We start from the raw sequence: 23,586 nt of genomic DNA, 5'->3' as shown, positions 1-23,586 counted from the left end.
GTTACAGTGTGGGCAAAGCAGAGGACATTCTGGCACAGACACGAGGTGAATCCAATGACATTTTCCTTCTGTGGCTCAGCATCTCCTACGTGTTGAATTTACGTGTTAAACTGGGAGGTCAGTACTCCGTTTCCATTCAGATATTCATATACTTAAAAATATTTTAGGTATCTGTGGTGTTACAGACAATTTGGTTAATCACATGCCGCCACATTCGGTTAGCTCCCTTGCACGCCAGCTCTTCAAAGCCTTCCTGTCTGAAGGAAATCGTTAAGTGAGTTCGGGAGGATGAAGTCTGGGAGACAGTAACGTGACCTTCTGTACAGAAGGTGGTCGGTGGATAAAGTCACRTTTTGAAGCACCCTTCTGAATCAGGCTTTACTGGTAATATCTACCTGACACTGGATGGGTAGCGTTCGGCTTGTTGTGAAAAACACAACTAACGAGAAAGAGCACAGCGTTCGCGGAAAGGTGCTTGGTGCCCTTTTCTTCTCTCCCATCTGGTTGCCAAGGAGAGCAGGGAAACAGGGAATAATCCTAGCAATAATTTATATCGGATTAAACATGGACCACGGGAATATTAAGTTGTGAGCGTTTCGCAAGTGTTTCCTGCTCGGAAAGAAATAATACCGGCTACTGAGTGGTTCTGGCAGAGAGCTGTTTCCTCTAAGACCTAACCTTCCCATCACAAATTCTTCTTCTTTCTTGTCTCCTTTTATTTTTCTTCACATGGTAAATGATTGCACATCTAGTGGAATCTACACGGGCTGCAGTGGCCCTATGCTTAGTGTTACCTTTTTATCATGTTCTTGAAATTTTAGGACATACTTACAGTGAAAACTAAATAATTACATTGTTACTTTAATGCCTGTTAGGTAATTATAGTTACAGAGATAGTATCAGCCTCAGTTCCTGTGAAGCTATTACGCTGGTAAGGCTATGTTACTGCTACTCTCCTTTTTTTTTTTTTTTTTTTTTTTTTTTTTTTNNNNTAAGGTATCTTCTCTTTAGATTAGTGCTGACTCTAAAAATGGTTTCCTGTGATAACTAAAAGTGTTCAGTCATGAAAACTGAGCAGGCCGAGTCTGCGTGCTTGTCTTTAGATGGAGAGTCTCTGGGAAACATGGGTGGACAGGCTACAGAGCTGTGGTGGTAAGTGTGGTTAGTGCTAGACCAAGAAACTGAACAAACAGGAAGACTTTGCATGGGCTCATCAGCAACTTAGACCGAACAGTCTTTGAGGTCTGATTGAAACACTAATTGTCACAGTGCTAATGAACTTTCCTTTCATAAGGTCATTAGAAAATTGCAGTTTTCCTTGTAATAACTTCTGAATGCCTCCCCTTCCTTCCACCTCCTGCTATTGTTTCACTCTGGTATTTGAGAGCTTGCTCACTGTAGCCAGTATTTCCATGTAAAACAGTCTCATTCGGCAACAACAACAAAAAATATTATTTGGAAATTTGTTGTAGAAGGAGTTGTCAGAATCAAACTTTTTCTGGCAAATATGTAAATAACTAAAATTTAGATTTTGACCAGTTGTCCTTTTCATATGTTTCAGGTAAACTGACTTTGGTACTCATCTTGATGCTGAGCATATGTCGGGGAAATGACTGTATTTCACTCACTGTTTTTCTCACTCTGTGGGGACTGAGAAAGAAGTGAATTCGAGATCATTGCATAATCTGGTAAGACTGACTTTATTTTATTTTTTTATTTTTTGGTAATGATGACTTCCTTCTGTTGTTCAGCTACTGAAGTGTGTCTCTAGTGGCAAGCATGATAGTATATGAATTGCAGGGTACAGAGCTTTCACAAATCTCTGGTCCAAAACTTTCCATCCTCAGTGGAGATTCTTCAGCAGTGAACTCAATCTTGAAGATACATCAGCAGAAGGTCTAGTTAGATCAATGAATATACTGATCAGCTCATCTAGATGTCTTGTACACTGGCCCAGTAGCAGATGTACAGATCGGTGGCTCATTTAGGAAAGTGTGAAGTGGCATGGAGGACTGAGTTGGTGTTTTTGTGGCTTAGCCAGAGACAGGTCTTAGCTGAAGCACCCAAGTTTTGGTTCTCTCTGTGTGTCTGTAGGGCTGAGATCTTGGCAGGGACCCCCAATGCATGAAGGAATCAGAAAACTGAATCARGAATTTCTTCTTGATGCTTGCAGTTTTGTGTCACTTGGAGATGTCTTGTTAGGCTTGCTGGAGTGCAGCCAATTTTGCATGAAGATGTGTGCACCTTTGCAGTGATAACGCTGATGTGGGGGAACCTGGAGTTTTCCTTTTGAGGTGCAGACATCTTAGGGGCCCTGTCAGATCCCTTGTCTGCACTCAGCTCCCAATACCCTCATTAGTGATCTRTATGGGGAGGGAGTCTGCATTTTTATAACATCTTCTGCTTCTATATTGCAAGATGTGTCTGTCCCTGAAGTGCCAAACACTCCTCAGTAAGTCAGGACTGCTTGTACATGTTTGCTCCTGGGGTTTTCTGGAATTAAGATTAGGAGGAAGGAGTAAGTGGCTCCCATCCTAGATTTGATATACTGATACTGCACTGTTGGTACTCAATAGCATAGCATGAGTGAGGACAAAGTCTATGGCAGCTTAATTCAATCTGGGCTGTTGCAGTTCTGCTCTCTCCTCATCCCTGGCAGCATGTAAATCTGATACCCTCTCTCCTGATACCCTAACACTAGTCATTCTCAGAAATGATCTGTCTGGAAATAACTCTACCAAAAATAAATAATTAGCTTTCTAGCAGTCTGATATCTGTGGCACCTCAGAGATAGATCAGCTTCAGCAGCTGCAAAGGAAAACTYATAGATAACTTGCTACCCAAAGGATCTAACAAGCTATTGGCCTACAAGCTATTCTCACAGCACAGCCATCTCTTCTGCCTTAGCATCCTTGTCTGGTAAATGGATGAAGGTTTGGATGGAGTTAGCTGTTCTGTTGCTGTTTTCTGTGAAAGGAACGAAGCTGCAGAAATAAGAGAACCTCCAGGAACTGGGAATTGTTCTAGTACGATCAAGAGCTGGGCTTGTGCTTTCCAACTKCTTCAGTTCGCAGAGGTTATCGCCCAAAGAGTTGTTAAGTGAGTACTTTGCTAACATTTTGCTATGATGGAGGACTAAAAAGAAATTAGACAAACTCTAGAATTCAGAGTTTCAGTGACATTTGGGAAATGCTAAATTAGCCTTCAAAATCTGCCCAAGTTTCTTCTTGTTTAGGAGGGAGGAAAAAATAAGAGACAAAGACTATCCATCTGGTTAACACTGACAATAAATGACTGCATATAAACAAAATCCCTCAAGCATTCATGAATGCATTTCTTCATTTGTCAGTATTTTATTGGTTAATGAATAATTTCTACATCTGTCTTATTAAATAAAAAATATCATAGTCTAAGCTTGGAGGTGGAAAGGGAGGAGTATATTTTAAAAAACCCTGGATTTCACTGAACACAGAGAGATTTAAAAAAAATGAACTGGCATAGTATTACTTTCCTTTTCCAATCAGAAGAGACTAAATCAGGCCTAATCCTGTATTTTTGGTGATAGTACAAGTTCACCATTGTTTTGTGTGACTGCAAATTCAAGCCTTAAAAAGAATGGAAGTTCAGAAAGGAAGACAAATTGAAGGGGAATTTAGTATAGGTTAACTGCTGGGAAAACCCTTACCAGCTTTGCGTTTGGGTGCAGACCCTTGCACTCCCACATACGAGACACCAACACRCATATTTGCACGTTGCTCTTTCAAAGAGAGGCTTTGTCTTGATGATGGCTCAACCAAAGCGAGGTCCTGGTGCCACTGGCCAGGCCTCGAGGGGAGCGGTGCACTGTCCTTGCTGATCACGGTGCTGGGATCATGCTCCAAGGGCTGCTTCCGTGGAGTGGTCTGGCTTTGTCGCTGCTTGGCCATGGCCATCCTGGCTTTTAAACAAGTGCAGCTCTGAAGTTTTTCTGAAGCAGAACATCTCAATTGTCACAGTGGAGCAGGTTTCCCTTGGGAATCTGCTGAATATACTGCCTTCAGGAAGGATTAACATCCAGTAATCCACCATTCAGGAGAAAAGGAACGTTTGCCAAGCACCTACAAGATAGCTTAGGCCTGCCTTTCTCACTCTCTCTCTCTCTCTCTTCTTTTTTTTAACCATCTCAAAATTACAAAAGCAGATTCAAGCAGTCTCACAGTGGCTCAGCTGTAGAGCTATAGGCAGTACACGTTGCAGATTAAATGTGCAATTGGTAATATCACTGTCCTGCTCTGTGAAAATGAAAAATGACTAATTTCCTACTTCCTGTATGCAAAGTACTATAGGCAAAGATTTACGTCAAGCCAGAGCACTTGCAAGAAGAGAACAGAGGGCAACGGATACCCTCAGACAGGCTAAGAAACCGTCCCCTTAACATCCTGTTCTACCAGCAAAGTGACCTTTGCTATATGTAGCAGCAGAGAGGAAAGTCGGAGACAAAAGTAGGATGGGATTGGATGTTTGTGCAGAGCTAATCTATGATGCAGGGAATGGAAGTTTCTTTCTGAYCCAGCCTCTAGTATTTTTTGTCTAGGAATTGTATCTTTGATTTGGAACCTGCCCAGAGCTACAATATCTGCAGGTGCTGCTCTTATTCATTTAAGCATTTAATCAGTATAAATCTTTGTAAACTATTCAGTGTTAGCATGGAGTAATGAATTCTAAAGACTGATATGTTAATTATAGTATTGTATTTACAGCTATTGCTTACAAGTGTGATTACCCTTATAACTGAATTGAATGCTCTCTGTTCTTTTGTTATGGGACAAAATAAATAGGAGTGTCTGATTTGCTCTTTATCTCTATTTTATATACTTYATTCCTATCTCTTTAAAGCACCTGTCGTAGCAGTATATACATGATATTAAAGTGGTGTCCAAATCCTTCCTTTCTCCTGTGTAAGCTAAGTAATGTTTGTGTGAATTCCTGATTCCTTTTGAAATCACAGGTGGAATTTACATTAACTGCAGAAGGTCCAGATCTTCTTCTTCACAGTCCTGGAAGTTTCTTCCTTCTGTCCAGTTGTTGTGTTGTTCACCCCTTCTTTCAGTATCCTCTGTTTTGCCCGTGTCCTACTGAGGTGAGGTTAAGAGTCTGCTTTACTCAGACTGAAAATATCATCTCCTGGTTTTCCTGTACTAACTCAACATGTTCTAAAAGRTGCTTGGGCTTGTCACTTCTGATGATTAGATATAAACAGTCAGTGTTTTGCATTTGCTTCTACCCAAAAACAAGAATGTAAAAATCTGGTTGTGGGACTTTTCAAAAGCTAGCCAACCATTTTACCTTTGGTTCTCACTTTATCTAATATAGGTAACTATTGCTAGAAGAGGCAGTGCAAAGCCATGCAGTATTCTGATTTTGCTCTTCAAAGATTTTAAACTCAGGAAGGGCTGTTGAATTGTACTTCTGACGCACAAAGTCTTCAATTTTTCATAGAAGACATCAGAGATGAAGAATCCAATACTTCTCGTGGTAATTCCATCCAGTAGTTAAATAATTCCACTATTAAAATGTGATTCTAATATCTGAGTTGATTGTAGGCTTCAGCAATGRATTGTGTTATGCCTTGCTCCACTTTTTGGCACTGGGTTTTTCTCAGATGTTATGTTCAGTAATCTTGTTCTTTCTCTAAGCAAAGTAGATTGATCTTGAAGTTTCTTAAAGTAGGAGATTTTCTTTTGTCCTCAGATTCTCTTATGGGTCTCTGTTCACAGCCTTCACAGGTTCTTCAAACTTTTTTKGGGGGAAAAAAACAGATATCCCCATCTGTTCTTCCTGCTACATACATAGTGGTATTGAACAACAGCTTGTTCCTTTTCACTCATCTTCTGTGATCCCCGGATCACTCTGGGCGCTCATGCTAATTTTTTTATTAATTATTTTTCTCTCTAGCTCCTCTTCAATCTCTGTTTTCCAGCCATGGGGCTGCAACATGGTGTCAGGAGAATTTCTGAGGAGTTGTAAGGGACTTAAGGAGTTTCAGGGGAAAGCTCTAAATGGGAGGGTGGGAGAGGGGTAATATGTCAAGCAGTTATGCTGCAGTCCTGATGGTAGCTGTAGGCTGCAGTAAACAAAATTTTCCGGAGAGTAATTGTCTCTACTAGAAATATCTTTTTTTTCTTCTTCTTCTTCTTCTCTTTTTTCCGTAGTGCTTTAAAGGGCTTAAATGGAGCTTTAGGAAAGAAATGCTATTTCTGTCTCTACTTGCAGGTATGTGACATAAAATAGTATGAACCATAAGTCAGTTTAATGGGTAACAGCAAATCCTAGTGATCCAAACTTCAGAAGAGGCTAATGTGGCAATTCAGAAGAGCAGGACTGGGAAACTGCGGTTGTACATTTTGTGCTGTAACTGATTGAAAAGCTCATGAACTGAATTTGGCTAATGACATACRGGATGTCAGCCAATTGAGCCATGGCTATGTATTTAAAGGGATTAGTGACTCCATTGGTGAATGTCCTGTAACTTGGTAATCGCTTGCCCCTGAGTTAATTATCAGAGCCACATTAGCTTTATTAAGCAGAAGTGGAGATRTAGGTGGCTTTTTGTGCTTTATATACCATAGAAAAATTAAAATCAGATTGCTGTATCATGAATCTTAAGAAAAGAATGTGTTTTCAGGGAAAGCACTTTTATTTGGAAGCTTGCCTTTTGCTTGCATCTCTTGGACAAACAGCAAAGCAATCAAGCATGCTGTGTCTTTTATCCAAAAGCCTTTACTTACTACAAAAAACAGATTTCAGACCTTTTTTTGACTGTGGCCTAGATGTAAGGGTGGCACATATGCAGAGGCAGTACCCCCGTATGCAGCCGGGTGCAGGAGCAAGCAGAGGTATCCAGCTAGCTCTGCATGCACAGCAGTACGGGCACAGCGTGTGGCCCATGACTTCTCACCTGTGCCTGTAAACCCCCATGTGCGTGCCGGCAGCATAGAGAGGGCCACTCGAATAAAGATTTTGGAGGTGAATTTGAATCACAAGTAGATTTTGCCTGGACTCTTTCCAGCCTGCTTTCTTCTCTCCAGACTGGGAGATCAGGCTGCGGCTGCCCATGATGTTACTGGTTCCCCCATGAGATCTGATACACCCCAGGGCTTGCAGCTTCGCTTGCTCTGAGTGCAAAGAGAGGATTCAACAGTGACTGCCCAAAGTCTTCATAAGGATCCTGGCAACTGCGAAGTACTCCAAACTCACTTTCAAAAGTCCATGCCTTTTGGTCACAGTCTGGGGCTATGGTGGGAAATTTTATTGGATTTTAGGACTTTTTGTTTATCAGGAGCTCTGAGCCAGGTCCTGTAGAATTTGTGCTTGCACCCAGTGAAGGGTGAAGTGGAGAGAAGCCCAACAAAGGTCTTGTCTAGACAAGAGAGAGGCTTTCATTATCCTTTAGATTGCCTGCAGTTCCTACAGGTGATGACTCTAAACATACTCAGTGAGCTAGAAATTATATTACACCAGTGCTCAGCCCACAAAAATATAAAGAGCATATGTGAAGTTGATGCAACATTCTTGGAGTGATCTGTGTCTCTACAGTGCTTTTGACTAGACTGTGTTTCCAGAGCATCRCATCTGTCATGTGTGTCAGCATTTTTTTATTTTCCTGTCTGTAGTATAACTAGAATCTATTAAACTTTTACCAGCTATCAGGGAAGTCTTTCAAGAAATAGGAATGACCTGTGCTTACAGAAAGGATATATTTATTTATTTATATACTTATATATATATATTTTTTTCTTTCTGCTATGCATTTAAGCAATGCCTCCTAGCATGTTTCTTTTGATTTTCTAGGTAATTCTATGTCTATGTGCATTATTTTTTTAGCATTTTGTTTGGATGAYCTGAAAAAAATTCTGCAATTTGGGTTTTAAATGTCAATCTGATTTGAGGTGGCAGTTAGTTCAGTGCWGACTGAAATAGTAAATATAAGCATGTTAACAGGATCTCGTCTATTCTCCTAGAGCAGAGCGCAATCAACTGCTACTAAAACCAGTAAGAAGAATTCTCCTGACTTGTGAGAGGCCTAGACTGATCAAATAATATTTATTCATAGCTGAACAGGCATCCTCTGCTAATGCATATTGAAGTTCATGCTGCTTAAAGAAAGGGAGAGAGAGGAAAAGATTGATCAGATACTTTCAAAATATCTCAGCTTAGTTACTCTCAAGCTTTTGTAAAGTGTCCAGCTGGGAACAAAAATTATTTTAATAATTATAAAATTATAATCATGTCTGTTTTCTGATGATTGGTCCTAGTTCAGAACCATTCATATGCATATTCCTTGATATATGGATGTAGCCCTGGCATGTTTGTGTATATATATGTGTKTGTGTGTGTGTGTATGTACAGATGTATGTATGTACACACCCACAGAAGCTGGTAAAGCTGTACTGAGGTGTTCAGAATATTAGGCAGGCACAAATGTGTAATGTTAGATTCCCAACATGCCGTTTCTGGTATCTCACTGAACCTCTGTAGCAGCCTTATCAACAGTGTRTTTCCATACATCGTTAATTAGGCATCTCACCCAGGCTTTGGGGATTTGAAAGGAGCGTTTGCTGTAGTTGAGCAGTATGTTGTGTTGTAATGAGTCTCCCCTATCAAGCAGCGCTGTTGTAGAAAGCTGAGACAGAGCTGTATTACCCCTCTTCGCTTTTGGGTGAAGCTACTTTGTACTAAATATCACGTTTTTAGAGTTCAGACATTTCTTTCCAGCTTCAGTCCACGTAAAAGTSTTGGCATAGGAGGGAAGATTAACGGAGAAAGAGGGGAGCAGGGAGAGGCAAGGGAGTGAGGCCGGCTCCCGGGCGCTGGGGGACTCTGCTCCCGGGAGTGGGCAGCTCCGTCTGGGCATTTCGTGTTCGAAGGGTGTGTGCGCTCTGTGGTGTCCCGGAGGCATCTCCAAGAAATCTCTCCTCACCTTTCCTGTTGGAGCAGTTTCAATCCAAGAGAATTTTTAGTTAATTCAGAGGGAAGTACCCAGCCATATAGGCCGGGGATTTTAGGGTGTGGGAAACTAAGGTCAAGTCCTTGCTTAAGCATGTTCCTTAACCACCAGACTGTGGCCGTGCTGAGGTGCTTCCGTCTTCCATTTGCTCCCTAAGATGTAGTCTGCATGTAAGAATCTTCAAAAGCAAAGTTTTTCCCAAAACTGATTTCCTGCATAATAATTTCTGTTTGGCTATGCAGGTTCCCAAATGATACTGCTCCCTGTAGCATGTGAACAACCACATCAACAGTGCGTTCTCTGTGCCAAATACTTAGACGAATTGCCAGATATTCCTCAAAGAGTAACTGCATTTGGCTTTCCTCTGTAAACGATCTTTCATTCATGGCATTTTATAAATATTGCAAAGCAGAATCACTTTTAAATTCTTCTTTTGGTGCCATATCAAAAATGAACACATTTCTTCCACCTACCTGATATCTACATAAATCAGCAATTCCCCTGTCTATATTTTTTAAAACTTTCTCTTGGAGTTTCTTACTCCTAAATGAGGAGATTAAATCATGGGCTCTGAAAGGAACTTTGTGATATTTTCCTATTTGATCACTTTAAAGTCTTTTCTCTCTATGTTAGCTTCATAAGGAACCTTTTAGCTTTTAGCATGATCAAGGGACTTTGACTTCTCTTTAATTTTCCGTGTAATGCATCCTAAGGGACTCAAATCCTTTAAGTCAAGGACAGTTTGTTAATTTATGGCTACATGTGCTTTTTCCCTTTGATATGAGTCTGTACTGCCCAGGAGGTGCAGTTTTCTAGTCCTGTAATGCATAAATGTATGTCAGATTACAGGTTCTTAATGACTTCTCTTTAAAACCACAGGCATATGTGATGTTAATACAATAGCAAGCCTGCTAAGAGCCTCGTGCAGTCAGGTTGACTGATAGACAGCAGTAAGGGTACAAGGTGATGTCCTAACACATATTTTTCATGTGAGACCAAAGAGTACAAGTCATGGTATCTTGGGCAGGCAGGAAAGAGGATTATACTTCAAAGAATAATGCTTATATAATTCTGCAGTTATCAGGTTTGGTTCCAACCTGATAGTCTGAAGATAAGAAAAAAGGTCAGTTGCTAGATGTACTTTTCTAAAACCTATGATGTGAGTTGGTAGCCTGGAAATGGGAAGGACATATATGTGCCTGAAGGCTTATTCATTTTCCTAATGACATCAGTTAATCTAAAGAGATATTAACTCTCTAAAGAAATATTACCTCATTCAAATTCTTCGTGACAAGGCCATGGAGTCACAGAGATGTCAGCCCCCCATACCAGTCAAGGTAACTACCGTGTCTTTTTGTACCTTGCAGAAGCCATTTTGTACACCTACACTACTAAGTATTAGGATATCTAGTGATCTTAGGCATGAGTTGGTTCAAATCTGGAGGAAATAGAGCTCCAAAATCTTTGTATTCTGTATCTCTGTATGTTGCCTTGCCCTGAACTGGCAAGTCCTTTGCCTTGGTTTATGGCTTGCAGACTTGAGGTAGGACATCCACACAACATTGAGATGTTCCTCAAGGACTGGCTGGTTGTCCCAGCAAGGGTTCCTTACTGCACCGTTGTGACAGTAAAACTGTGGCTACTAGCACGATTCAAAATGAGAAGAACTAAGCCCCTTCTCTCACTGCCCTTCTGTGAAAAGCTTGCACAGAAAGTCTTTCCTTGCCTTGTGTTTAGACCTCAGTAAACAGCAGCAATGTAGACTAAAAGGGCTCTCTTATTCTCGCACAATAAGATCACTAAGTCTCATGAATTTATTATTAAAATTTATTCATAGTAAGTTTATTCCTTGGTGGCTGGGAGAGGGTGTTGCAAAACTATCACTTATTTTTCATTCTCTCCTCTCCCTCTCTCCCCCGGTTGACATGCCTGATGTATTAATAGTCAGCAGTAATACCTCTCTTCATCTTTCATTATACTAACCCCAAAAAGCCAAATTCTCGGGTTGTTCTGTTCCATATTTTTTTTCCACTTGTATTGTGCAGAGTGGTCTACAGGGGTCCACAATGCCACCAACATGGCCTTAGCTCTCCTGATATATACATTTTACCGGATACATGTTGGGATCATATTACCTCCCCACCACCCCCAGCTTCATTGTGTTGTAAATAACCAGGCATCATCTGATCCATGAACGCACTCAAGTCTTTCTCCTCCTCAGACATTTCCAACTGATAAGCTTCCAATTTATAACACAATTTCTGGTAATTGATGGAATTAAATATTAGCACACAATGTGGTACCTTTCATCACATTTCTGCTATTCCAGTTCTGAAGATCATCCAGTTCTTTCTCTGTGATGCCTCAGTCTGTGTTCATTTGTACTGACTTGATTAAATCTGTTGAATTTTAGCCCATTTTCATTTGCCTCACTTGAGTCTAAATTAACAGTTAAGCTTCTAATTATGTACCACTCTAACTAGCTCAGTACAAGGAATCAACAATGTCTATTTGTAAATTTATGTATATGTTTGTGTACTTAACTCTCTACCCTCTTATTTTATGAGTACTCAGAATGAGCTGCCATCAAAACATGACAAAAGATTATCTGATGAACCATTCATCTATAATGCTTATCTAAATTGAATGCTACGTAAAATAAATTACAGTTTTCTATAGAAAGTGAAACATTTTACCTTACACTAAAAATTACATTTATTCCCCAAATCAGTCGTATTTCAAAAGGTTGATGAATGAAGTAAGTTCTCTGCTCCTTGAGCAGCAGTCGCTGGGCTAGAAGATGGAGGCAGATAGCTTCTTTTGGTAGCTCCTGATCTGTGGAATGATTCCTCACTTGAGCAAAGATGCCTGTGCCAATGATGTGCATGTACAGTTTTGCTGTGCTTTCTGCAACGTCCTTTTGTTCTCATCAAGTATTTCTGAGGATTGCCTGCAGTCCTTGGGATGGGTAAGGTACAGCGGCATGCAGACCTGAGCCATCCAAGTTCTTGTGCAAAACACGTCTATACAAACTGCCCAGGCAGCACTTTGGACTCATAAAGGACTCGTACTTTGGGGCATCTTGCCAACAGTAGTAGAGCCAAGAAGCTTTTCTTAGGTATCTCTGATTGGTATTACCCCAAAGCTCTCATCTTGGGAGAAATTCTTTGCCAAAGTACCTTTGAAAATGCTTTTTTTCTTTTTTTTTTTCAAGTCACTTGTTCCTATGCTCTCAGCAGAGATCAGGTTTTTCCTATTTGGTCTTGTAATGTCAAGAAAATAATATATAAAATCTTAATCATCTTAAAGCTTTCTTTTATTCAAATATTAGGGCTTGAACTAAAACAAGTACTAGACTTGCTTATGCTTCCCCTGTTTATGCAGCCTTCCTAGAGCCTGTTATCAGTATGGATTTGATGCTTGCAATAGTCGATAAACTGAAGCTGTATTGTGCCAACATTTATGTGCCTGTTTCTCATTGAAATAAATTCATATTTAAATACCTAGATAGCTTGTATAATAGGGACCCTTGTTCATTCAAAGACTGTAATACCTAGAGATATGTAAGAAGTCGAAGTTTTGTTCAGTGGAAGACAAATCATTCTGCATCATAGCAAAAAGTCCAATTTTTTTCTGTGGAACATAGCTTTGGGGGGAAAAAACAGGTGGAGACACAGACAGCTAAGGCACATAGGAGGCAGAGAGGACTTTTATTCCAGAAACTCATCCTTTCCCCCTAAAACCGCATTGAGTAGCTGTAGTGTTATGTATCCTGTGTACATGTACTCCTCCTGGAAGTACCATATTCGAGAAAAATAATAGTCTATCCACTTAACAGCAGGTACTGCAGAGTCCATTTTTTAATTATTAAAATGGAATGCTATGCTGCTAAATGACAACGCAGAAGAGGGAAAAGTCAGTCTTCATGGGGATCATCCAAGAAAAACACCACTCAAAGCWCAGTGTATGCAGAGATTGAGACAGGGTTTGGCTCCCCTGTCCAGTGCCAACAGCATACATTTTTTCAGAGATGAGAATCTGCCCATGGTTGTAGGATGCATGTATGACTGAGCCAGTAAATGAGTATAGAAACCTGGTCTATTCACTTGTCTATACACATTTGGACCACTGAAATCTGCACTGTGCATTGCTAAGTTAGCTGCACTGGCTACTGCATTTCTTGACCAGTAATACCTGCATCTCTAAGCTCTTGATTTGCAGCATGAAAAATGCCTCAAGATAGGCTTTTACTTTGTTAATCTTCCATGACTGCAATATTGAATATTATACAAATTACTAGTGAATATGTACTCAGGGATTTGAACATTTAATTTCATTGTCTTCCATTAGTTTTTTCAAAGTAAAAAATAAAACTGGACACAGAAATTCCAATGGCAAAACCAGCATGAAAGACAAAATACAGCCTTGCACTTTTAGCAACAGATGGAAATCTGACTGAGAGAACTGGCTTTTTAATTACATCTGAAAATTTGCGAGAGCAAGTTAAAATAGCTTTTTCCATTCAGATTTCATTGGCAGCTGTCTCAGAAAGCGCACATCTGCTCTCTTGAACTGATGCTTTTCTTTGAAAAGTATACCTGGGCAGTTTGATGTGACTGGGAGTTATGGTGCTTACCTGGTTTCTCTGGGGCGGGTGTCTGATTTCTCCTGCTTGCTGGGAACGCATGACCATACAGGATTTTATGTCCGAGCAGGCGTGCGTACAAATAGTTCTGGTGGCTGTGGGAATGTTGGGAGGACAAAAGCATCCTGAAATGGTGTAAGTGATGAAAACACAGGGCTCCTCGTGAAGCTTATTTTTAGGGGGTGTCCCAGGCCAGCCACCTCGGTGCCCTCGTTTTGTTACGCTCAAAGTCTCTCTTGGGATTCAGCTCTTGAGACTGGCATTCGCTGCCTCTTCTGTGGGAGTGTTTTCTGGACTCACAGCAAAATTCAGCTTAGTCTCGGTTTCTTTACTTGGTGCACCCTAGCACGCAACAAAAATATTGGAGAACATGAAAACCTGGTCAAGCCCCATTTCCTGCACAGTAAGAAGGTGGGAGAAGAAAACGAGGTAAATTAATGTGTATTTAAGTGCTTGGAAGGGATTTGGGCACAAGTGGTGTGGTGCCATTTAAACTGAAAGATCCCCATATGAATAAGAGTGTCTCAATCAGGTCCACAGGAAAAATAATATAAATAACAAGAAAATGATGCATAGTACAATAGTAATCGAAACACAATGACTCTTTCTCTGAAAGTAAATGGATAAATATTTGACTTAAGGCTACAGCCATCATGTATATGCTTAATTTAAAAGGGATAGATTTAAATGGAATAATTTGCATGCTGACCCAGCTGAATGATATATGAGCTTTAGTGAGGCTGAGATCATGTTAAGTTTGCCTATCCAAATGCTCAAATATTCAAAAATGTTATCTGATTTTTAGGTGTTAAACCTATGAAGTCCATAATTGTTCAAAAGTAGGCAGCCCATGTATCTGTATCAGATGAAAAAGTTAAGATATATATTTTTATATATATATATATATATATATACACACACACACATACATATGCATATACATATACATATATATGAGGCTTAAATCAAGAAGTCCACTGTTGATGCCAACAAGGAAAAAAGTCATCAGTACTTGAATAGAGTCTGTCCAACATGGCTGTTGTAAAGAGTAGTATAGATTCATGGTTTTAATTAATTTAGTACCAAAATTTAGATATAACAGAACTTTTTAGTAATAGAAAGAGAAATCTTACTGTTTTTCTTGAGAACATAAAGCCCCATGATCTTATATCTCTCTTATTTAGGAAAAAGATTGTTGTAATGTAGGTAACTAAATAAATTCAGTTCTTGTTTTGTGGGGAATAAACTCATTATAAAGGGTACTAATAATAAAGAAAACTCTACTTCAACAAATTCCACATATGTAATAATGCAAAGCTTATAGTGAGAGAATAAAGCAAAGATATGTCAGAAGATCTATTGTTGTGCACAGGGTAATGCAGCTGGTTAGAGTGTTTATCATGCAAACACTTCAACTTGCCTTGCAGTATAGTAAACATAGAAAACAGTACCATTTACCCACATGCTAAACCCACGAGAGCACATTTCTYGCTGAATTTGAAAGTGCTGTGGCAGGAGGGTTCCCTGAGAGCGCAGGGAAGGAAGTAYCCAGGTGGTCAGGGCACCAAGCTCTCTGCCCAATGGCCTGTGCTCCGTGGGCTCTAGGAACAAATGGTACAAGAATGGACCATCAAAAAATACATTTCTTACAAATATTATTTACATTTAGCAATGTCATCCAGGTCTTTCTCCACCTCTCAGGTTCTCTGAAGATGTATGTCRTTTGCAACCGTGATTACAATGGCATGAACTTTTTGTGTAGGGTGCCAGACAGTAAAATATAGATTGCTGTCCAAACTGTCCAAAGCAGTAATTTTCATTCCCCTGGCAGGTATACGGGGTAGCAGTGGTTAGGGGAAAAGGATTAGCAGTGCATGTGGTCAAGCAGGGAATTATGTCTCTATACAAGTAAGCAAGGTATCCTACAAATGCAAACTGTGTGTATGTGGTCTTAATGTACATTGACTGGTCAAAACATGAGTCCTAAATGGCAGAGAAGAACTAAAGCGAAGGGCAGGAACAGCACGGGCCGGATCACCCAGCGGCAGCCAGCTGAGGACAACGCTGCTGCGCGGCAGCCGGGTTGATAGGGGTTTGCTGAAGTGCTCTGTGTGGGTGGCTCACCTTGACCGGCACAAGCACGGGATCCCYAGAAGGTTGCTCAGGGCTTTGTGCTCTGGCGTCGCGGAAACACGTGGGAATCTGAGCACCGCAGGGTTTGGTAAGGGCTGGCAAACAGCCTGTTAATACAATAGCTTAGAGAAAAATAATTCCCTGGGTGTGCCATATGGCTGTGCTGCAGGCAAGCTATGGGGCTACAGGTGCACCAAGGTAAGGTAATAGGGACAYGCTGCAGGGAAGGAGGAGAAGCACCTGCATGGACAGAGCAGCTGGGAGGACTGACGTGGGCTGAAAAGTGGGGCTGGGAGATGTGGAAGGCAGTAATCCAGCCCTRTGTTCCCCTCTTCTCCAACAGCATTGTAGGTGGTGGTGTGTGAAAACAAGGCAAGATCATAAAGCGACGGCAGTGTGCGCGCTGATAGGAAAAGTGCCAGTGTCTTCATTTAAGTAGGGCTCTCCCTCTGTAATTACTTTTAAGTGATCTTTACCAGCTATATGAGCCACACAGTACAGTAGATAGCYTCAAGAGATTCCCTAAAAACAGAAAGCAGATTCTGATGAGGCTCTATTTATATTGGTATTTGGCATACTTGCATATTACAGCCCTTTTGAAAATAGGGAGCCAAAAGGAGCCATCCCAAAAGCGACGCATGCAAACCCCTCGTACTGAATTCGGGCCTGAAGGTGTGCAATCACCAAAGCTGTGGTACCATCCAAAATACTTATGCTGCAGATCAAGAAGGAGGCGGCTGCTTTCTCCTGTCGGTAGGCGCGTGATGTGCGCCCACTCTTGCAGCATGCCACACTTGGGAGGAACTGCTACTTTCCTCATCACAGGTCGCAGCGTGACTTTGGGGGACGTCGCCCACGCTAGATGTATTCTGGTTTGGACAGGACCTGCATCTCCTGCCCTGCCTCGCTTCTGTCTCTGAAAGTTCCCTCTAGCCTTCTTGTCCTTCTTTCCCTAAAGAGAATAAAAAAGGTCTGGATTAAGGTATGCAAAAATGGGTGATCAGTTGGTAAAGTTTAGCAACTGTATTTATGTGTCTCTCCCCCCAAACTGTCCCCTTTTTAGTGATAATAAAGGAGCAGTACTCGAAAGGAGGGCAGAGGCGGTTGCTGAAGATGCAGTATATGAGGGGATTGATGGCGCTGTTTAAGGCTGGCAGGTTTTGAATAATCACAGACGCATAGAAGCGTTCTTTGGTCTCAGGAAGTATGTTGAAATTGTCCAGAATATCAAAAAGAAAGTAGGGGCTCCAACAGAGAACAAATGCTGCAATACAGAGAAAGAGAGAGAGATGGGAAAAGCTTGATGTTAGATAGTGTACAATTTAGGGAGGTAATCACACACACACAGAGGCATGCAGACTGTCATAACACATATATATTTGTTCACACAAGAAATGTCTTTCCCTATTCAGCTTTTATTTAAGAGAATAGTTATTAGAATATGTTTTTTATGTGTCTTCATTTTTATTTTAATGCATATAAAATATATTATGTGTGTTCCTTTAAGTGTTTCAAGTGCTCCCTCTAGACATATGGATGCACTTTTGAGCACTGCACAACTCATAAAGGGTAAATAGGTAGCCAGTTAAAGCATCATCAGTTATAGTGAAGAGCTCTTTTAATGGTCCCCTGAGTGAAGAGCCAACCTAGATGCACACAGAGCACCAAAGTGCTGCTCTGTGACAGCGCTGCCTATCACAGCTGCCTATTAAGAAGAAGCTCTTGAACACCCAGGAGCGAGGAATGATGCTCTTTCACACCAAATAACAGCCGACCAACAAGTGACTTTGCGTGCTGGTTGTAGGGAGTGTATAGGCTGAGCAGACAGGAAGACTTCCTAATTACTCTACTGCAGTGTGAGAAGTGAATTTGGGGAAGGGAAAAAAGCACTGTGTTGTTGATAGCCCCTACTTTTGTTCAGAGGTGGCAGACAGGGAGAGGCCTCAGGTTTACCTTTTATTTGCAGGCACAGGGAATGAATCCATGCCTCATGAATTTCTGTGTTGTCTCCTCTTGCAAAGGCTGGTGATTCAAGATTTACATAGAAACTCTGGGACAGAGAGCTACAAGTTCATCTCATCTAACCTGTAAGTTCAGGAGTTGCAGACATATAGGTATCTGTGAAATCAAGCATGCAATCTTTCTGGGATCCAGACAAGACAGCAGAGTGACCCCATGTTTTGTTTCTTGTTACATTAAAGAGCAGTTAGTTGAGTGTTCACTGAATGTGCAAAGAAGAGGTAAACTATCCTCCTGTTTTCTAGAGTGCCAAACCGATTGTGTCTGTGTACACACAGCTGTAAAATAACAATATGCAGCTTCAGTGTGTGAATCATCATATTGACTGTGCAGAATTTTAATTTTCTTTAAAGAAATCCAAGAATGTTAGGTACCGTAATCGGTTTACATGCCAAGTACATGCCTAGTATGCTCAAGGACCTCTGCAGTGTTCAGCATCCAGCTGAGCTTTTGGCATCTGATGGCATGGTGATAGTAGTCGTTTCCAACACTGACTTTCTGTGATTGCCGCACAGAAAAGTTCTGAGGCAGGAAACATGTACTTCGTCTTCTGTGAAGCATGACCTACACTGGTGGCTCTCACATCTACCCATAATACTGCTAAATGGGGAACTAAGCACCTCACTAGCAGCTGTTATCACAAAATCAGTCAATCTGACTGATTTTGCACAGGATTGGAAAGAGGAGCGCTCACTGATCTGCTTTTCGGTGGTAGGCAGTGGCTGTCAGCCCTTGGGAGTAAGTCGCTTCGGTTGCCTTCCTGCCTGTCTCTGGTAGCTAATCACGAGCCCTTCGTGACGCTGCCTTTATTTATGGAGACCTAATGTCATCCTCCTAATTCCATCGGGATAATGTCATCTCCCTGGGAGACAAAGGATGCCTGCACTGAGTCATCTGCTGCCTGGTTAGGAAAGGCGAGCTCCTTGTTCCCACCTAGGCAAGCAGCATCAAATTCAACTGCTCTGCATCTCCCTCCTCCCCTTCCTTTCCATTTCGCTGCACCAACTGCTAATATGCCATATRTACTCTCTAAACCTGAAAGGCAGCTCAGCTGCAAAGTGCCTTGGCAGGCTGGATTACAAGGAGACAACCCCCTCCTTTGATCCTTTTGTTAGTAATGCCTGCTCCTTTATTTTCTTGCATGCACATGACAAGCTGGATGTATCACCGCCAATGAGGCGTATGTCAGATGCCTAAATCAGGAGCCTGTCRGTCCGCGGAGGAGAGAGGGGGACAAGGTTAGAAGGCAAGTCAGGGGTCCAAATAAAGTGYCTTCTCCAAGACGTTCCCTGCACTTCACGCCCTCCACTGAGGACGGAGGGAGCTGAGGAGGACTGGCACCCTACCTCCAGCATSCTCCGTAGCTACCGGCTGTGGGGATTTTCACTTACCAAGAATAATTACGATGCTGTACTTGATCGCTTTCACTTTCGCCCTGGATATAAAGCCACGGTTGGTGTAGCCGGCAGAGATTTGGCCATCTGAGGAAAGAACAGTTCAGCTGGTAAAAGAGCAGGGCTGCTGCAGGCAGCAGTAGCAYGCGCTGCCGTGGTTAGGACAGCGGCACGTGGCTCGTCCTTCCCGGGGGTCAGTCAGGGCCTCAGCGCTTTCTGAAATGCAGATGCTTGCAGGTCTTCTCAAGTTGGACGCTTGCAAACCTGAGCCATCCAAAATCAGAAGCAGAAAAGGAAGCAAAACAAATCTGCCTGCAGCGTTGGGGCAATTGTGGTCYGTGACACTTGGGTACATAGTGCTTCTGTACCCAAGTATTTCAGTCGGTCTACTAAAAACCATGTGGCTATCACAGCTACCAGAATGCTACAGCGGTAGTGTTATAAGAATATTTTGTGAAAGGAATTAGCAACTGTAATGAAGAAAACATAAGGAATAACCTATCAAAATAGACTACCTGTTCACTTTAAATGCATTTCAATTAGAAGGATTTTAAWAGCTCCATACTCCATTCCTTTAACCTTTTACTCTTTTTGACGCTTTAGATAATCAATCGAGCATTTTACTCTTCATGTTGGCTCAGTAATGAATTAAGAAATGCTGTTAGACTAGCTTTTCGGAAATGAAGTGTGTATTGAACCGAGAGGAAAATGCTATTCTGTCTCACACCAGCGCTGGTCGATCTCATTTCCTTTGAGGCCATGCTAATGTCTCTGAGCATCAAGTTGTGTATTTGAATAACAGTACTAGCATGATTGTGATAATATGCTTGATTTCATTATTAATGTCAATGTTATGTTCATATTGCTGTGTTAGAATAATTAGGTTCACCATAGTAAATATGCAAGAAGGTCATATTTATCAAAACATTTCTAAACTCCTGTAATCCCAACTTAGAACTGAAATTTTGATGAATATCATCAGAAATAACTCTGCATACACAATTTTTTGCACCTCTGAAAAAAACAGCACATCAAGGCTGTGTAATACGTGAGAAGAAAATATAAGTAAGGTTAAARTGAGCTTTTTGTCAGTGAGACATCCCATCTAGAAGCTTGAACATAGTCTGTACTTCATATTACTGGAAATTACTTATTGGCTCACAGAGCAGAACATACCACTTGGGTGAGAAGACAGATATTTTTTTCAAGCCTACTTGATACTGATTGTGGCATTGAGGCAGGATRGTTAGAAATTGGTCCTGCTCAAGCATTTCAAAGGAGGAATAAATTTTTTGCAAAGATACCTGAGGAGATGCAGCATCGTGTCARGATGCTTCCTCTTGTAACAGACATGATCCTACTAAAGGCAAACACCGGCAACATGATCACTACACTTTGATGAGCTACCACTTGTCACTTAGGTGAAGTAAAAAAGTTAGTTAACATCATTCCTCTGAGAAACTGTTATGACACTATTTGTCTGTATGGCCGATTTGTGATTTCAGAGGATATCAGAGGACCTTTTCGTGTGAGTAGGGGTGAAAAGAGGATGAGGAAAGACAGCTGTCATGTGAGGATCTTGTACTTATTAGTGGTTTGTGTTCAGATCCTTTAGCTCAGAACACTCCAAATAAATTTATAGTCTTGGGATGGAAATTTCGGTTCWTTTTTTTTTTTTTTTAGTGTTCAGGAATTTGCTGTCTTGATCAAATTTCGCAATTGCAAGGGCATGTAAAAGTGCAGCAAAAGATCTAAATGCTTGCCAAACATCTACTACAAATTTTTGATTTTAGAAGTGGGAAAAGGTTCTAGGCAGAGTAGAGATTTTTACTTTTTAATTCTTTTCTTGCATTTGTTTTTCATCATTTTTTGAAAGAGGATTTAGTGTCAGAGGAGAGAAAGCAAACACAGTAGAAAAGAACTATGAATGAACAGTTACAGAAGACTTGTTCCCACTGTAGTGAGACCTGGGGCCCAGTGCAACATTGTATGTTCAGCCATTCCCAGATTTGGTGGGACAGTCCCGATTTGACTCGTGGCTGGAGACCACRTGTGTGCTGAGACTCACCAGGACAGCTGGATATAATGAAAGCTTGAGCTTTGCTCTTCACCCAGATCGTTCGAATCACAATGGAGTATATGACACTGCAGTAGAGAAAGAGTCATTGGTGTTATGAGGCACAGAAAACTAGACGAACATCCCAGTCGTTCACGCTCCGTGAATATACACATCCATCTGTATGGAGCTCATGGAGGTGACAGGACTTCATAGTAATAATAATAACAGCAATAACATACAAAATGTCACTCCCCTGTTGTGTTTTGCACAAGCAAACCTGAAGTGYTTTCACAATGGGAGTTGTTGATGGATGTCAAATCTGAGGTGCAGGGAGATGAAATGATTCAGCCCCAATCCCACAGGCGTTGTTTGCTGGCAATTTTTAGCTTGCTGGGGCCAAGTCTGTCTGGTTACCGGCTCCAGCCAGGAAGCACCTGATTCCTGCACAGGGCTATATGCTTTCTGTGGGAGGTGCAAGGGGGAAACTAGCTCTGAAATAGGGGATGCAAGTGGGGCGGCCACTGGCATAGGGAAACCTGGTCTGGGTGGGCATAAAGGTCTGCTCTGGAGTTACTTTGTGAATGTGAGGCTAAAGAATAAATCTGTACCCTGGGTGAGGGTACAGGAGGTAAGGACAAGACCTGTTAGAAGACGTGAGTACTGCAGTGCTTCCTTTTAGGATTAAGGTCCTGGGAGTGAAATTGAGGAGCTCAGAAGCAGCAGGTGGGTGGGAAGAGTTAAATGATACAAAACCAGATCCACTACAGTTGAAGAGAACATACGTATACTTTTTAATGGGAAAGACGAAAAGTGCTCTTGTCCACAATAGCCTTGGATAGTTATCTCCTTTCCCTAGGCGATAAGAGTTGTGGAATTATATGTATTTACTACAAAATGGGTAAAATGAATTCTTTTCAGAACTGTTTGATCTCACATCCTGGATGAAGATGTTACCCTTTTAGTAGTTTATATATTAAAAAAAAAAAAAAAAAAATCAGGCCTTGTTCTGTGTCCCTTTCCTCCTGCAAGTTTAGGTAGCGTGCAGGTAAAATTACTATGCAATGACATACTTTTGACTGGTGATTTCCATTTTTAGTCTGGTAAGGAAGATAAAAACAATTTTAAAATATTTCAGCTAATGCACTTCAGTTGCCACATTTTCCTAGTGTAAATGCCTAGTGTCATAAAATGGAAGTTGTCATGAGCAGTTTGCAGGACACCATGGTGTTTGGCTCAGGCCTGGGGCAGTCTGAGCTTAAATTGCTATAAACCTTAGCGGTGACAGAGGTGCAGGAGACTGGAGACTAATTCTAGGTGATTTATAGGGACTGAGAGATGTTGTATTATCATATGGCTTACTCTTTTGTTATTATAAGAGACATTATTCTTGCAAAAGCTTTCAGACAAATATACAGGCCTTTCCTGCAGCACACTCAGTTATTAGATGCACTTGCAAGGGTAGTATTTGTGTGTGATGATGGTTTCATTTCTGTRGAAGTTTGAGCCATCAGGTTTCCAGGTACAGTAAGTGAGAATTTGAGGTTTAAGGTGACATTCGGTCTCTGTAGCTGGGCTGTAGCATGCTTGCCTTGGGAGGATTTTGCATGCATCTGCCACAGCCTCTAGCTTCCCATTTTTAATCCCTTCAAAAGACCTGCCTGGCTCCCAGCTGACTTGAACATTTTCCCATTATCTTCTGGCTTTTCAAGAACCTGTTTATTTGTCAGCTGGTACACTTGAGAGTTTCTTTGTGTTTGCGCTGACAATGGTTGAAAATTCGTGTATTGTTTCTTCTTTGATTGTTCCAGTGTACTGACAAAGGTTGAAAATTCATGCATCGTTTCTTCTTTGATTGTTCCAATGAATGAGAATGTATTATAATGATAATTGTTGTTATCTCAAAAAAATTTTAAGAAAATTTCTGCCCAGCTGCTATAAATTCTGTTTGTATTTTACCACTATCCTGGTATCTCTAGCCTAATCTTTTTATTTGCAGTCAGAACAATATCCTCTTTGGTCTAGATCCTGTCTGACACATCCAGAGATGCTCGAACACCAGGATGAAGGAGCCTAACTCTCTAGTTAAGTCGGCTAAGTGATGCTGTGATGAGAGTTAGGAAGTCCTGGACATTCTTTATGGCCTTTCCTTTCCTTTCCTTTCCCCTTTCCCCTTTCCCCTTTCCTCTCCTCCTCTTTCCTCTCCTTTCCTCTTTCCTCTCCTTTCCCCTTTCCCCTTTCCCCTTTCCCCTTTCCCCTTTCCCCTTTCCCCTTTCCTTTCCTTTCCTTTCCTTTCCTTTCCTTTCCTTTCCTTTCCTTTCCTTTCCTTTCCTTTCCTTTCCTTTCCTTTCCT

General features: G+C 41.3%; 1 protein-coding gene across 1 annotated transcript in view; it reads right to left on the bottom strand.

Annotated features, from left to right (window-relative positions):
- Positions 1 to 14,908: 14,908 nt before the first annotated feature.
- Positions 14,909 to 23,586, bottom strand: part of NPSR1 (neuropeptide S receptor 1) — a 61,792-nt gene continuing 53,114 nt past the window's right edge. The window contains exons 6-9 of the mRNA XM_085309130.1: positions 21,246 to 21,322; positions 19,175 to 19,264; positions 16,848 to 17,028; positions 14,909 to 16,716 (exon numbers count right to left, since the gene is read on the bottom strand). Coding sequence (XP_085165256.1) covers positions 16,623 to 16,716; positions 16,848 to 17,028; positions 19,175 to 19,264; positions 21,246 to 21,322 — 442 coding nt within the window. The 3' untranslated portion in view covers positions 14,909 to 16,622. The remainder of the gene's footprint in view (positions 16,717 to 16,847; positions 17,029 to 19,174; positions 19,265 to 21,245; positions 21,323 to 23,586) is intronic.

This window comes from Rhea americana, unplaced genomic scaffold (genome assembly GCF_003343005.1).
Source record: "Rhea americana isolate MKP2758 unplaced genomic scaffold, rheAme1 scaffold_291, whole genome shotgun sequence".
Taxonomy (NCBI): Eukaryota; Metazoa; Chordata; class Aves; order Rheiformes; family Rheidae; genus Rhea; species Rhea americana.
Note: the sequence above shows the minus strand (reverse complement) of the source record. Positions and strands in the feature narration are given on the sequence as shown.